At 29.7% G+C, this 14,967-nt stretch overlaps 1 protein-coding gene across 3 annotated transcripts in view; it reads left to right on the forward strand.

The window, feature by feature from the left end:
- Nucleotides 1–14,967, forward strand: part of LOC145326077 (A-type potassium channel modulatory protein KCNIP1-like) — a 114,339-nt gene that overhangs the window by 81,973 nt on the left and 17,399 nt on the right. For all 3 annotated transcript variants that reach the window (XM_080169175.1, XM_080169176.1, XM_080169177.1), the window contains 3 exons: nucleotides 5,358–5,433; nucleotides 5,736–5,836; nucleotides 8,617–8,694. In XM_080169175.1, coding sequence (XP_080025301.1) covers nucleotides 5,358–5,433; nucleotides 5,736–5,836; nucleotides 8,617–8,694 — 255 coding nt within the window. The remainder of the gene's footprint in view (nucleotides 1–5,357; nucleotides 5,434–5,735; nucleotides 5,837–8,616; nucleotides 8,695–14,967) is intronic.

Genomic DNA, 14,967 nt, shown 5'->3' on the forward strand with positions numbered 1-14,967 from the left:
TGTGCATTTCAATGATGATGAAACTCATAATAAAGGTAATTTATGATCCTATACTTGACAGATATTAAAATTTTTTTCTTTTAAAAATATGAATTTTTTCTTGCATACCTATCAACTTTTTTAAAATTGTGCAGATGAATTAAAAAGAAACACTACTCCATCTAGGTATACCTATCTTCCAGTACAGCGTAAACTTCAAGTTTGAGTAACAGAAAACATATAGCAAAATTTTATGTGAAATAGAAAAATTTGATTTATGCTTAGTTATCTATCGCATCGTATTATGAACAGCTTTCCATGAATCAGCCTAACAAAACTGGTATATATTTTATGATTTTTATTTTAATATTCGTGGAAAATTGCCTGTTATACAATGATATACATGATTTTTTTAGTATTACTGAGAACCGGTCCTAAACCAGCGGATATTAATAGGTTTCGAAGCCATACTGGAATAGTTATTTCTTTCATCATATTATAAACCGCTTTCCGCGGATATAGAATGTACAATTATTAGATTAAAACCGGTTTTTTTAGCCCCGAGGTGCCGAAGGCACGGGCTAAAAAAATGGTTTTAATCTTATGATTGTACATTTCTATATTCGTAGAAAGCGGTTTATAATACGATGCTAGACATAGTTTTTTCGTATTGATGAGAATTGGTTCCTGTCCACCGGATTCGAATGAATACGAGAAAAAATATTACTCAATCCATTTCAAAAGTGAGCATATAATAATTTTCTAGCGTCCTATCCCTGCCACTCTGCTCCCCCATACATAATCTGTCAGAAAGGATGGATAATTTGTTATAGAAACCCTTCACTTTATACCAAAATATTTTGACATTCAGATGTAAACTAAATATGTTTTATACAATTCATCAGGGCTCGGCAGCAGCAGCATACGTGTTCGATCTTTTTTCCCTTACCCTACATTGTATTTAACTATTTACAGAATAGACATAATATATCTAGATAGTTCATCTAACCCCATTTTTCGTCAAACTTAAAAGGGAGTTTTTACAGACAAGAACTATTGTTTACTTTTTGTGAGATACTGGTGACACTATTTACGACGAAATTTTTCGACAATTTAAGTTTTATAAAGCTAACTTTATTTTCTTACAAGAATTAATTACTAATTATTAAATAAAATTTGCAACAATTTATAGCCAACTCAAAATGCGAACGAAAAAAAAATTGTGCCCTTACGTACCAAGATCTGTAAAATGTTTCAATCAATGAGATGTCATGCGTGCATCTTTAGTATTCTCCTATTGGCTGATTTATACAGTTTGTCTATAGGTTATTTCTATTATAATTTGACAGCCAAGCTGCACTTTTTTGGTAATTTGCAGCTACAGTCACTAAACATATGCGACTTATTGCAGTCAAAAACTGCAGCTTCTATTGTTCTACAATTTTTATAATTTTTCATATAACAATAACAGTTGCCGAGCCCTTTTATGTGGAGCTCCAAATATCAAAATATTTAGAGAATTAGATAAATCTATGATATTTTGCAAAAAAATATAGTTCCTTTTTAGAGAGTTTGAAAATTTATTTTGAAAAACTTTTTTTGTTTTGTAGGTTTTTGTTTTATGTATGATGAACATATGACGACTAAGCTAATATTGCTTTATTCACTTCTACAAGAGAGAAAATTAATTGAAATTGATTGCTAAAATTGAAAAATATCTTTATGTCTTAAAGTAATGTATTTGTATGAAAAAAGTGTTGAAAACATGCTAACTTTTAAAAATGACAAATTATTGAAATTTATTTCTATACGAAAGAAAATCTTAACCAAAATAAAACTGCGAGACATAGAATTAATAATTTGTACATTAGCGTGTAAAATAAGATTAAAACAGAGAAAAAATCGAAAGAGAGAGAGAGAGTGAAAGATAAGAGCAAAAACATTTTTTTAATGTTTAAAAATTCATGTGAAATCTCCCTACTTTGTAAAATGTTTGTTACATCTGAGTAAATAACATACAAAATTTATCTCTCTCTCACGAAAGTTCAAGTCAATTTAGAATTCAAATAAATGTAAAAGTGTCTAAAATCTTTCGACTTAATAAATTGATTTTTAAAAGAAGGATAGCATTAACTGCACATCTGATTTAATTTAAGAAATTAAAGGAATTTGGTTTATGTACGTACAGAATGTTAGTTATCCACAAAAGAAGTTTATATTACTCCCCTCCCCCCTCCCACAAAATTATCATAAATATAACTACCAATTATCCTTCCCTTAAACCAGTGTTGCGCAGCTGGAGCCGTGGACCCGCCATATTTTGCCGGAGCCGTATTTTTCGTTAAAAACGATTCCGGCTCTGGACTAGATAAACAAAGAGATTTTTTATTATAAATTATAATTTGGTAACTCTGTTTTGTCATGTGCAATGCATTTTTATCAAAAATTTAACTTTTAAAACCTTCAAAAGTAAAAAATAGAAAAAATATGTCGAGTTTTTCTTGATTTTAGGTCGGAGCCGGAGCCGCACCAAAATCAAACGGCTCCGCAACGCTACACCAAAACATTTGTGAGCTACCTAAGCCAGAAACTTGTTTTTAGTTAGATTAATTTTAAAACACCACGTATATCTTTCAAACGTTTTTCTAAAGTCAAGGTGACCAAAATTCATATTAAATCAAAATATAACAGAATTTAATTAATATTTTTGATATTTATGCTGTGCTTTGGCTAAAAAAAGCTATATCATAAATGTCATATAGATTATGAAGCAATCACAATAAATCATTTAAATATCTTATTATTCACCAAATAAAATACCAATAAAAAGATAATTGATGTCTGTCCTTTCGTTCTTACCTTAAGATCTTGCTAACCGATGAACAGAAGTTATGTGCTTTTCAGGAAATGTTCTTAAATATTAGTCTTTTATAAGCAGTTTTCCTGTGGTCTGAGGACAAAGAAACTAGTTCTAAATACAGTTTTACAATTACATAAAAAATTATATTCTATTTATTAATTTGAATTATTGTAAAATTTTTAAAAAAAATATTGAACTCTGAATTGTATAGATTAATTTTGCTTACTCGTAGTTTAAGATTTCTTAAATAAACAGATGATCAAAAGAGAATTATATACATACATATATTTACATATTTATTTAATGCTAAGTAAATATTTTAAAATTTGAATTCAAGAATTAAAAATGGTTATTATTCCTTTATATTTAATCCCATGTCATTTAGATTTTCTTATTCTCATTCTTTTAGTTTAAACATCCATTTGTATAACCGGAGCGTAAACAATAAAAAGCCAAACAGGTAGGCGGCAAAAGAAATAAAATAAGCAATGGTCAAAAATTTAAACATATATGATAATATTAGTTCAGAAATTATTATCAAGTTTTGTATAACCATACACCACAATGATGATGGTTTAAGCCTATTTTCCTTATAGAACTTTAAGAATAGTGACGGACATAGTAAGTTATAGATATATAAGCTCGTCTTTTAGAATTTGGTATTTTTATATATTATCTGGAAGCAAAAAAAGGCAGATCAACGGACACATTTTGTTTTGAGTAGTTTTCAGGCAGAATTGTAAGAGAATGAAACGGACAATTATAGAGATGCTACGCCTATATAAATTTAAAAGTTTAACTCAATTTAAAACAGTTTCTTTTCTTTCTCAATAGATTTTTCCAAGTTTGGGAAATATTTACAATTTTACTGAAGGATTTGTAAACAATTGTTTCAACATTAGCTCGCATACGATGTTGCAAAATAATACTTTTGGCTAGTGTCGTTTTTTCAAACATTTGACTGATTTTTTAAGTAATTAATTTTGTTCAGATTTTGATAAATATTATCATAATAAATTGTTAAAAAAATGCTGGTCATGTTTTTCACGATTCAAATTTTAAAACTGGTTTGAATTGAAGCAAAAATTAATCAGAATAAGGAAAGTTTTCAAAATATACAGTTTTTCATTTGTAATTTTAGATTTTAAAATTAGCTTAAAACCTAGAGTTTTTAAGATTATAATAAAAATTCAGAGAAAACATATACTAGTAATAAAAAGTAATTGTATAAAAATAATTACATGTAAAATGTAGTCACTTTAAAATCTGTTTACGTGGATTTTTTTATGATTCTTTTAAAATATTTTGTATGAATATGAAAACACTGATACATTGATTTTTCTAAATAGAGTTGAAAATGTTTATATTATGGGATTGAAAGTAATTTATTGCTATCAACAAGGATGTTATTGTAAGAGATTACTTATATTATATTTGATTACTGGAAAGAATAGAAAAAAAGTTAACGGCACAGATTATTCAAAATTCATATAAACCAAAATATCTACCTATCATATATTTTCACTGATTTTATCTTTTTATTAACATTACATTTGCTATATTACACATCTGTGATAGCACTATATCAATTAAATTTGATACTACTGTAATTTTAGGTTGATATAATAACATCATAAAAATATGAAAAATTATTCAAAAGAAATATATTTATTATCCTAAATTTTCTATTGTTCCCAATATTCCTTCCGTTCCTTTTAATTTTACAGTAAATATTAAACATTTTACATTTACAATTTTAATTTTGAATTTATAACGTGTTTAAAAGGTCAGTTAAAAGTTAAATCCCTCAAATTGTAGAGAATAATACATACATTATAGAGATAGCTTTAACAAAAAATTGCGTTTCTTATATCTAATGGTGGGATGGCAGTAAAATAGCTTAAACCCAAGAGTTTATTTCGACTATATTGCTTGTATAAAAGTAGTTGTGGCTGACGTAATATTTATTACTAGCGGATTCGACCCTAACCTCTAGGGGCTTTGCCCCAAGAGATGATAAAAAAAAGTGTAAGGTGAAATTCGTAAAAAAAAATAAAAAAATTAAGAAGGACCAATGAAATCTTCTACAAAGGAAATCTTCCACAAAGGAAATCTTCCACAAAGGAAATCTTCCACAAAGGAAATCTTCTACAAAAAAAAGGACCAAGGATATCTCCTTTAAAAAATTTTAAAAATGGGGGGGGGGAGTTTTTTTGTTTTTGGGGGGGTTGGGGGTGTCCCACCCACCTAGAAAATAGCTTAAAACCACCACAGGACCAATAGGTATATACCCTGAAGAGTAGAATCCGATCGGTTCAGTGGTTACCGAGATCTTAAGGGACAGACAAACAGACAGACATCAAGTTACTTTGTATTATAGATATTTATCCCTCAAAGTGTATATTCTATCACAACCCCCTCCCCCACTTTAAATAAAAGCACCAAATAAACAAAAAGTTCTTGATGTGCAAATGCAACATGGCTCATTTTATAAAAAGTCAAAAATATATATTTTTAGAGCCTCCACCTCGAAGGCGTGGTACAAGAAGGGGAAGGAGAAGTATCAGACGAGGGGCTAGTGTCAGACGCGTGAAGTAAGTTATTTATGGTAGATAGATGGATAGATAGTTGAAAGCATAAACACTAACAGATAAAAAAAATGTCGGTAAAAATTTGTAAGAAATAGTTACTCTCTTGTTAATCTTGAGAAATATGACAATGGATGTTAATTTGAAATGCATTTAATTATTGGCTCAAATTAGAAATAAAATTTAATACTATACTCAAAGTTTTAAATCCAACGAATCATATATCGAGTCTATAAAACTTTGGGTCCCATAGTAATTTAATTCCAATGATGTAACCTCCATAGCTGGTATTAATGATCTATATTTAGGTCAGTACGGCGAGGAAATGGCGGTCAACTGGCCCTGGACCTGGAGAAGGGTGTCATTGTCACCAGACCTCAGAATAATATTAACACAATTATTCAGAATGGTAAACGTGATAGATAGATAGATTGAAATAAAGGTTTATAAATAAATGGATAGATATTTAGATGTAAAGTTAGATGAATATTTAGCTGGATCGATTGATGAATATATAGATAGCGATGGATAGATGGATATATAGATAGTTTGGTAGATATATAGATGGGTGGATAGATATATTAGAGAAATGTAAAAAGGTAAATGAGTAACTTTTAAAATTATAATAAAAAATATTAATTGTTAAAACCCTGTCAAGCAAAGTACGGGACTATGTGTCAAATTATCCAATATTCAAACTCATTGTGTACTGTTAAGTACATTTGAACTTACAATAGGGTGGCTTACAGAAAATTTACTTTATTGTAAAAATTCAGTATTTTTAATTAGGGTAGGGCCGGATATCTGGCCAACGTTCAATATCCGGCAAATTACTGGATACCCGGCCGGATAACCGGATATCCGGCGTCAAAAATCAGCCGAATATCATGTAACCGGATAGATTTAATATCCTGTATCTGGCCGGATATTGAAAATAACCGGATATCCACCCGGATAACCGGCCAGATCGGATATCCGGTGATTAGAAAATCTAGTTCATATCGATGAAAAATAGCAATGTTTAATCATTGGTATAAGCTTTCAGCAATAAGAAAAATTATCAGCTCTTTGATTATTTATATTAACTTCAAATAAAAAAGTTATATATTTGCCAGGGAGTGAGGGAATTTGGAATTTGTAGATATTAGTATATTGTACCTTTTCCAATTCGATACGTACTGTTAATGATAAGGTTTTGTTTTATTCATGCAAGCTTATATAATATATATTCATTTTACATAGAAACGGATGAACCAACAAGTTATTTAGGACATCACTACATAAATAGGTCAAAATAATTTAAACAAAACAGAGATTCCTTCAAATTTACATTTGTGTGTGAAAACTTAAACCTTTCCATTTTTTGACTATTTTAAAAAATAATAAAAGAAATTTTGTACTTTTTCTTATTGAAACTGTTTTATAGATTGTTATTTCTGCGCTATTATGATTTCTATTAACATAATTATCCATTCTTGTAAACATTTTCATTACTGACTAGTCATAATTAATCATGATAGTCATAATTAGATTTTTTATTCTACTGGTGTAAAATTTTCAACTGAATTTTATTCTGTATCTCTACACTGGGTATGTTGGAATTGGTACATGTGGGTGACATATTTGATTTTCAAATATAAAGTCAGTCTTTGTTCATACATTGTTGGGGGAGAAAAGCAAGGATTATCATAACCAAAATTGGCAAGGGATGGAGGTGCATGTCTGTATAGTTTATTATTTTAATAAATGATCCTTGCAGCTAGCATCCTTATTATACTGATAAGTCGCTAAAGCTTAATAAACGGCGGCTGCAGCCGCTTACATGATAATTGAATGTTGGAAATCCAACTTTTTAACTTTGAATTTGAGTATATATCTTTGTTTTTTTCTGGTCATGTACTGAATATTATACAAATACACTATTTGTTAGAAATAATTAAATCTATTCTAATGTTAAATGCTTAAAAAAGTATTACTTCTATTTCTATATTTACTCAAATTAAACCTATTGCGGGTTGGGGAGCTTTTTTGGGTCCATCATTCTTGGAGGAATGTGTTAATAAAACTTTGAGTACTAATAAATTTATTGTCCATTGTCCCCTCCCTCCCTGGAATGTGTTAATCAAACTTTGAGTACTAATAGATTTATTGTCCATTGTCCCCTCTCTCCCTGGAATGTGTTAATAAAACTTTGAGTACTAATAAATTTACTATACATTGTCCCCTCTCTCCCTGGAATGTAATAATAAAACTTTGAGTACTAATAAATTCATTATCCATTGTCCCCTTCCTCCCTGGAATGTGTTAATCAAACTTTGAGTACTAATAAATTTACTGTTCATTGTCCCCTCCCACCCTGGAATGTGTTAATAAAACTTTGAGTACTAATAAATTTATTGTCCCCTCCCTCCCTGGAATGTGTTGATAAAACTTTGAGTACTAATAAATTTATTGTCCATTGTCCCCTCCCTCCCTGATTCTAAGCTCGCACCAATACCCAACCAATTTAAGCTTGAGTTTAATTTAAAGTCAAGAAAACAAAACATTATTATAACCGGTTCTACCCCCTCCCTTATTCTCTTCCCCACTTTCAGGTTGGGGGGTTGACGCAAATTTCATGATTTCGCGATTTGAGAAAAATTTATCTTTATATTATAAATATACATAAGGAAAAAGGATAAGAGGATGAATACTCACCCCTTTTTCATGGTAAATACTACTTCCCCATCCCTAAATTTAGAAGCAGACGAAAATCAAAAGCCGCCCAGGGCTTTTTGTAAGTCAATCATAAATAAAAAGAAAAGCGATATTTAGCAAACAGCCGTGGGCGGTCAGAATCAGCTGAATGTTCATTATGAAAAAAAATTCCCCCTTTTTAGAAATAGAAGGATTCATCTTTCATGAACAATTTTTTTTAATTATAATCTTGCAAGCATCGCTTTTATCTTATGAAGAAAAATCAGCGAAAAACAAGATCTGAACTTTGCGTCACCCTTCAAATATGGCGCATGACCGCTACGACCGCGAGACGTGGCAGTAAATTGTCCACTATTAAATCAAAACGCTAAAGATGTTGACAGACCAAAGCCTACCAAATTTATTAGGTCTTGCCTAGGAATTTGGGATTCCCTAGCTTTATACAGACATAAAGGCTAGCTTAAGAAATTTTATAGGATTTACTATTTATAGGTTACCGACGGCTGTTGCTTCTTTTCGGTATTCAACCAAGCCAAGAACAAGAAAATCAAAATAAGGAAACATTACCAGGTAACCATCTTTCTATCCATACATGTGTTAACTATCTATCTTTCTATTTATCTGTTTATCTATCTATCTAACTATCCATCTATCTATCTATTCATGTTTTACAGAGAATATTTTAACCCTAGGGTTAGTGGTAAAGTCTAGCACTAACTTTTTTAAAAAATAAAAGGAAAAAATACTTAAATCCTTTAAAACCAGACTCAACAATTTTTCTCAACTTTTTAAAGACTTTTGTTTAAGGATACAATCTTGAGTTAAGCAAACTTTTCCCACTTTTTTTTGTTATGTTAAGTCCACACATAGAACATGATAAGCAGATGGGTTTAAGAGGGATTGTCAGCCGTCATTAACTTCAGAAATATTAAAAATGAAGCATAAATTGATTTTCATTAATAAAACAGGGAAATTAATGTAGAAAAGGGAAAAGAATAAACTATTATATTATTTTATTTAAAGAGAACAGTAAGACTGAAAAATATTCCTTATAAAAAACTATAGGTACATATTTCTATAGATATGTATTTTTTAAAGATATGAATGAAAATCTGTATTCTATTCTAGGCATTAGATATAGTTATATGCCTCATTGACTTTACCAGCAAACAGTTTTATCTTTTTTGTATTATTTTTGCCAATGATAAATAATCTTTTCCTTTTTAGATTTTTATTGCTCATCATTGCCTTATCATTTTAAAATTGGATAGGCATATTAATATGAAATGGAAATAAAGATTAATGGGGAAACCTCATTGGTGCATTTTAAAAAGAATCAACTTTACTTTGCGGATGTCGGATCTTTTTTTGACAAGACTTTGCAAAATTCTTTTATGGAAGTCTGGTGAAGTTTTTTCTGAGGTTATCTTTACATTTATCTAGTTCCCTTACTATCATAAATAATCAGGGACTAGAGTATACATAAAGCGTAGCGCATCCGCTTGTTCTCAGAATGAAATGGGTTGGAATCCAGGGAGGGAGGGGACATTGGACTGTTTATTACACTAGTACCCAAAGTTTTATAAGGACTTTTGGCATACCAAGTTTGGGGACTTCTATTGAATTCTGATTGATTAGCTAATAAAGTTGAGTATACGAACGTTTCAATCACTAATTTTAATCTACAAAAGGGGAAATTGTGTGTATTATCATTGGGGATGAACATCAATTTATCCTTTTAGATCTCTGGTTCTAATTTCCAACTAAAAGAAAATGTTTAAAATTAAAAATCATGTCTATTGCTTCTATGTAAGATAGTCAGAGTGTGTAGAATGCCATGGCCAAATGCCGTTGCAACTTTACGAACAGTAAAGAATTTTCAACAAAGGTTTTGTAATCAAGGAAATTTTTGGATACAATATCTGAGATGTTAGTTCTTTAAGTCCTATTTCACTTGTAATATAAGGATCCCATGTTGAAATAATGAAACGATTTTAGATATAATTTAGTTTTGATTGCTTTAGCTCTGCTTTAGCTTTATGTTTTTAAATAAACAATTGTATCAAGATATGAAAGTTTTTGTTCTTGTTTCTTGAGATTTTTTTCTTTTTGCAATTTTTACTTGAAATATGTTCGACAAGGAAAAATTGATTTTCGTTATGTTAACAATAAATAATAACTAATAGGAATTAAGTACACATAGTCTTGAATTTGATTCTAGATTTGCTTTAATGACTGTCATAAAGTCGTTAAAATATTGTCTTGTAGATCGTTTGTCAGCCTTGACCATAATTTGTAGGGCAATTTAATGGCATTAACTATATCGGGTTATTAAAATATCAGCTATCACAAATTTTATTTAGTCACCATTATTAAAGGACCAAATCCAATATAATTCAAAAGACAAATCTAGTAGTTTGAGCTTCTTAACTTTAGCTTACTAGTCGTACATAGACTTTTGCTTACTTTGCCTTACTTTATTTTGATAGTATTACCCAATATAAATATTAATTCTTCTATATCCTCATTACCGTCATTTATTTATTTGTCTAGCTTACACGCCCTGAACATTCTACTTCAAAGTTTTACTGTACTAGTGATGGATAGAATTGTTCTTGTTCTTAAAAGCCTCATACCTCATATGTCTCAAGAATAAATAAATTTGTCGATGACAGAAAATTTAGGGTTCGATTTTGTACAGTAAATACATTGTTTTGAGTTATACAATTATTTTTTTTAAAAGTTTTACTTTCTTCAAAGTGCCAACTATTATTCAAATTGCAAGGAGCATTATTTATTTGCTATTATACTTTTTGAACTTGCGTACATTTTCAGAGTTTTGGGTCTTGGTCAACTAATTTGTCTGTACTTACTATATTATTCATAATTAGTTTCTTACTGCATTATTATTTCAGAATTCCCTAAAGGCTCAGGACAAACATACAGATAAAACCTTATGAATTAAACAATCCATGTAAGTGGCAACTAAGCTGCTCAAATTTATAAAACCATCAAAAGAAAATAGAAAAACTTAATACATATTTATATCAGGTCTATATATTGTTGAAAGTTAAGGCTTTATCCTATCATTAGTAAATTTTCAAAGTCAATGTAAAATTCATACATTTAAAATAATTACATTATTGACCTCAATAAAACCTAAACTTTTTTTAAATGATACAAATTAGATTGTATTAAAAGAAATGTATCTTCCAAAGTTCCGAAAATGTAGGTTAAAGAACCACAAAATTACTTTGAAAGTATACAGACCAAAACACTACTATTATAGGATAGCTTCAATACTAAGTACAAAATATAGACAGTAACAAATGAAGGAGGGATGGAACATTGGATTATTAATTACAATTGTACCAAAAGTTTTATAACCTCGCTATCTTTTTCTTTGGTTAAAAAATTTGGGGTATTTAAATTTTTATTGACTTTTGATTGGTTCGAATCCAATAGTGTCCAAACCAATAACTATATAATAAGGATTGTATATCAATTTAACGTCCATTGGGTTATCCCTTATGATTCCTAACTATTAATAAACACCATGATGTCATGACCTGGGTAATGATGGTTCTAATGTCCATAAATCCTTTTAATCACAATACCTTTATAAGTAAATAGCTAGATTCCTTGATGTGATATTACAATAGTAATATAACTATGGAAATAACCTTAAATGAACATAAACTACATAAATAACTATTAGAAAGTGCATTCGACAGCTTTCACAATGGCATATGACAAGACAAAATCTATTTGTTGAAGTTGTAATCCGAAGCTTTCTGGATAATTGGATGGTCAAACGTACAGATAAATTCTAGATGTAGAGTATCTCCGCTAATAAAAACATGAATTTGATAATAGAGTAATTACATATTGTTTCTTTTTCAAATTATCATTACTGATGTAGATTTTGTCTTCAAAAAAGAAATTGTGAAAGTCAATGGCAAAAAAGGGTTGTTTAGAGTATTAAAGTAATGGTTACAGTACCCCTCTTGACAAGGTATCTTTATATTTACTGGCGGCTTCTCCAATACCATCGAGGGGAAAGAAAACAGTAAAATAATTACAATCCAAGAGTTACTTAAAAAAATTGTACTAGGACACATATGATGCTTCTCTTACATGAAAAATGGTTAGAGAGTTCTAAACAGCCAAACAAAAAAAAACCTTACTACTTTGTAAAATACTTTATCTAATACAGTTTGTGAATAATCTGAAATAGTTATTTCTCGCATCGTATTATAAACAGCTTTCCGCGGATATAGAATGTACAATTATAAGATTAAAACCAGTTTTTTTAGCCCCGACGAGGTGCCGAAGGCACTGGCTAACAAAACTGGTTTTAATCTAATGATTGTATATTTTTATATTCGTAGAAAGCTGGATATAATACGATGCTAGACATAGTTTTTTCGTATGGATAAGAACCGGTTCCTATCCACCGGATTCGAATGAATACGAGAAAATAATTGATATGTCGCTAAATGGCTGTTATGAGTTGACTTGTTCTTGGTTGTATTTCTCTTTCTTTTCGTTCACGTTTTCTTTTTTCTTACATCTATACTTTTCTTTCTTTCTCTCTCTCTCTCTCTCTCTTATTTTGGTGGTGATATTACTTACCTAACTATTGTCCAGCGATCATGCAATCACATGTCCACAAAAAACTGTTAGAATTGTCATTCTTTACACAAAGCTTTTCTGCATTTAAGATTTTGTATTTCTGTAAGAAGCTATCAGAGCCAACGCCCATAGCCCCTGAGGTAGAGAGATAGTGGAATAGGGTTGAATCATCCCAGGACCTTTTTAAACCATCTCTAAAATAAAGAATGAGCCTATTACCAATTAAAAATGGTCTTCAACAGATCTTTTAAAAAGCAGAAATTTACATCTGAGTTGTTTTTTAGTTAAGGATAAAACATTGGAAAAGTGTTTACGGAAGATTTTTTGTCAAGTTATTAAAGAGATCTTCTTTATACTTATAAACTTTACAATCTTTTTTGCTAAAATAAAAATTTTAATTTAGAAGTTTTGTTTGTGCACCAATGCAATGAAAATATATTCGGTGTTTATCAGTCAAAACTATTACTCCTATCAGTTATAACCCTTACTCTTATATTTCAAAATGGGTCAAAATTGTGATATGTTTTTTTTATTAAATTTGCGCAGCTCTTCCACAACTATTGTGTCTAATAGCTTTTTAAAAATCTATTTTTATAAAAAGAAAATACAACTTGCTTCTGATATGTCATAGTTAGTGATGTATTTACTATTTTTAAGACTTTTGGGCTGGATAGGTTATATTGGGTACGGGGTAGACGTGCAGTGTTAAGGCCCTCGCAGTAATTAGTAATAGGAAAAAATATTAACTCCTCCAGCTCTCTCCCCGCTTCCATCTATTTTCCATATATTTCAAAATAAGGGGGTTCAGTGATTGATATGTATATATAAGAAAAGTTATGAATTTTAAGAACCATTATAATACAATGTCGTACTATGACAGTAATGGGTATGCTACCATAGTAGATCAAGAACATTCACCATGTGATACCACCCACCATTCGGCAAATAATTCTTCTTTTAAACTTATTGTTGCCCATTTTGTTCAATTTTAGCTCAGCAACAAAAAGTTAATACTAGTTTAATTTATTTCCATCTTAATTATTAAAAGTCTGAAGAGACAATTTAGTGAAAAATATAAGGTAGAAAGAGAGAGCGAAAGAAATAGAAAGAAGAATGAAAAGAAAAGAGACGATAGCAAAGAGAAATATAAAAAAAGTAGATAGAAAGAGAGAGAGAATAAGTAGGGGAGAAAGATGGATAGAGGAAGGAAAAAGAAAAAGAGATAGAGAAAGGAAGATCCAAGAAATGAGTTGAAAATCACATATAAACAAAAAAAGTACGTACACGACAATTTAACTTAAAAATTACTTAGTATAACTTTCAAATTTCTATTTATGTAACGTTGACTTATAAATAACACTTGACAAAACTAAATCTTTAAGAAGAACAATTTATTTAGCGAAAATCCTCTAAAACTCGAAGTAGAAAATCCAGGTTTAAAAAATACAGTGCTGTTTATTGTTTTTGATTTTGTGTTTAATACACCATAAATTATTATATTCTGTTTATAAAAAGTCCTTCAGTAAAAAGGTGACAATATCTTTAAGGAAAGAAAATTGAAGGTGGTATTAGATATTCAAGTAATGCTAGACTTTATAGGAATATATAAGATTTTAAAGATCAAAGCAGTAATTGCCCAGTAATACATACAGAAAAATTGAGGAAAAGTAAATATGAACAAACTTACGATTATTCCTAGTTATACAGTTGCTGTTCTTTAAATAAAACTTAAGTCAAACATCTTATATTACAGAATGAGATTATATTATTTTCACAAACATGAAACTTAAGGCAAAGTTTTAATCTCTTCACTGGAAAACAAGAAATCTTATTAAATTTTAAAAAAACATATGCCAACCAATTCATAAAACACAACAAAATTTTACTCAAAAAAATTAAAACTGGCTTTTCAAAAGGAAAAAAGATATATCAACATTGAAAAAACACATTCAATCTATAATACAAAGTAGTACGATGTCTGTCTGTCTGAAGCTTAAGATGTCAGTAACCACTGAACTGATTGGGCTCTACTCTTCAGGGAATATACCTACTGGTCCTGTGATGGTGTTAAGCTATTTTCTAGGGGGGTGGGACACCCTTAACCCCACCAAAAAAATTTTTAAACTAAAGTTAAAAAGGGGGGTCAACTTTTTAAATTTTCTTTTTAAATTTAAATAAGACCAAAATAGGTTGGTCAAACCTCTTGGG

This window comes from Acartia tonsa, chromosome 8 (assembly GCF_053477335.1).
Source record: "Acartia tonsa isolate MP-2025a chromosome 8, ASM5347733v1, whole genome shotgun sequence".
NCBI classification, from domain to species: domain Eukaryota; kingdom Metazoa; phylum Arthropoda; class Copepoda; order Calanoida; family Acartiidae; genus Acartia; species Acartia tonsa.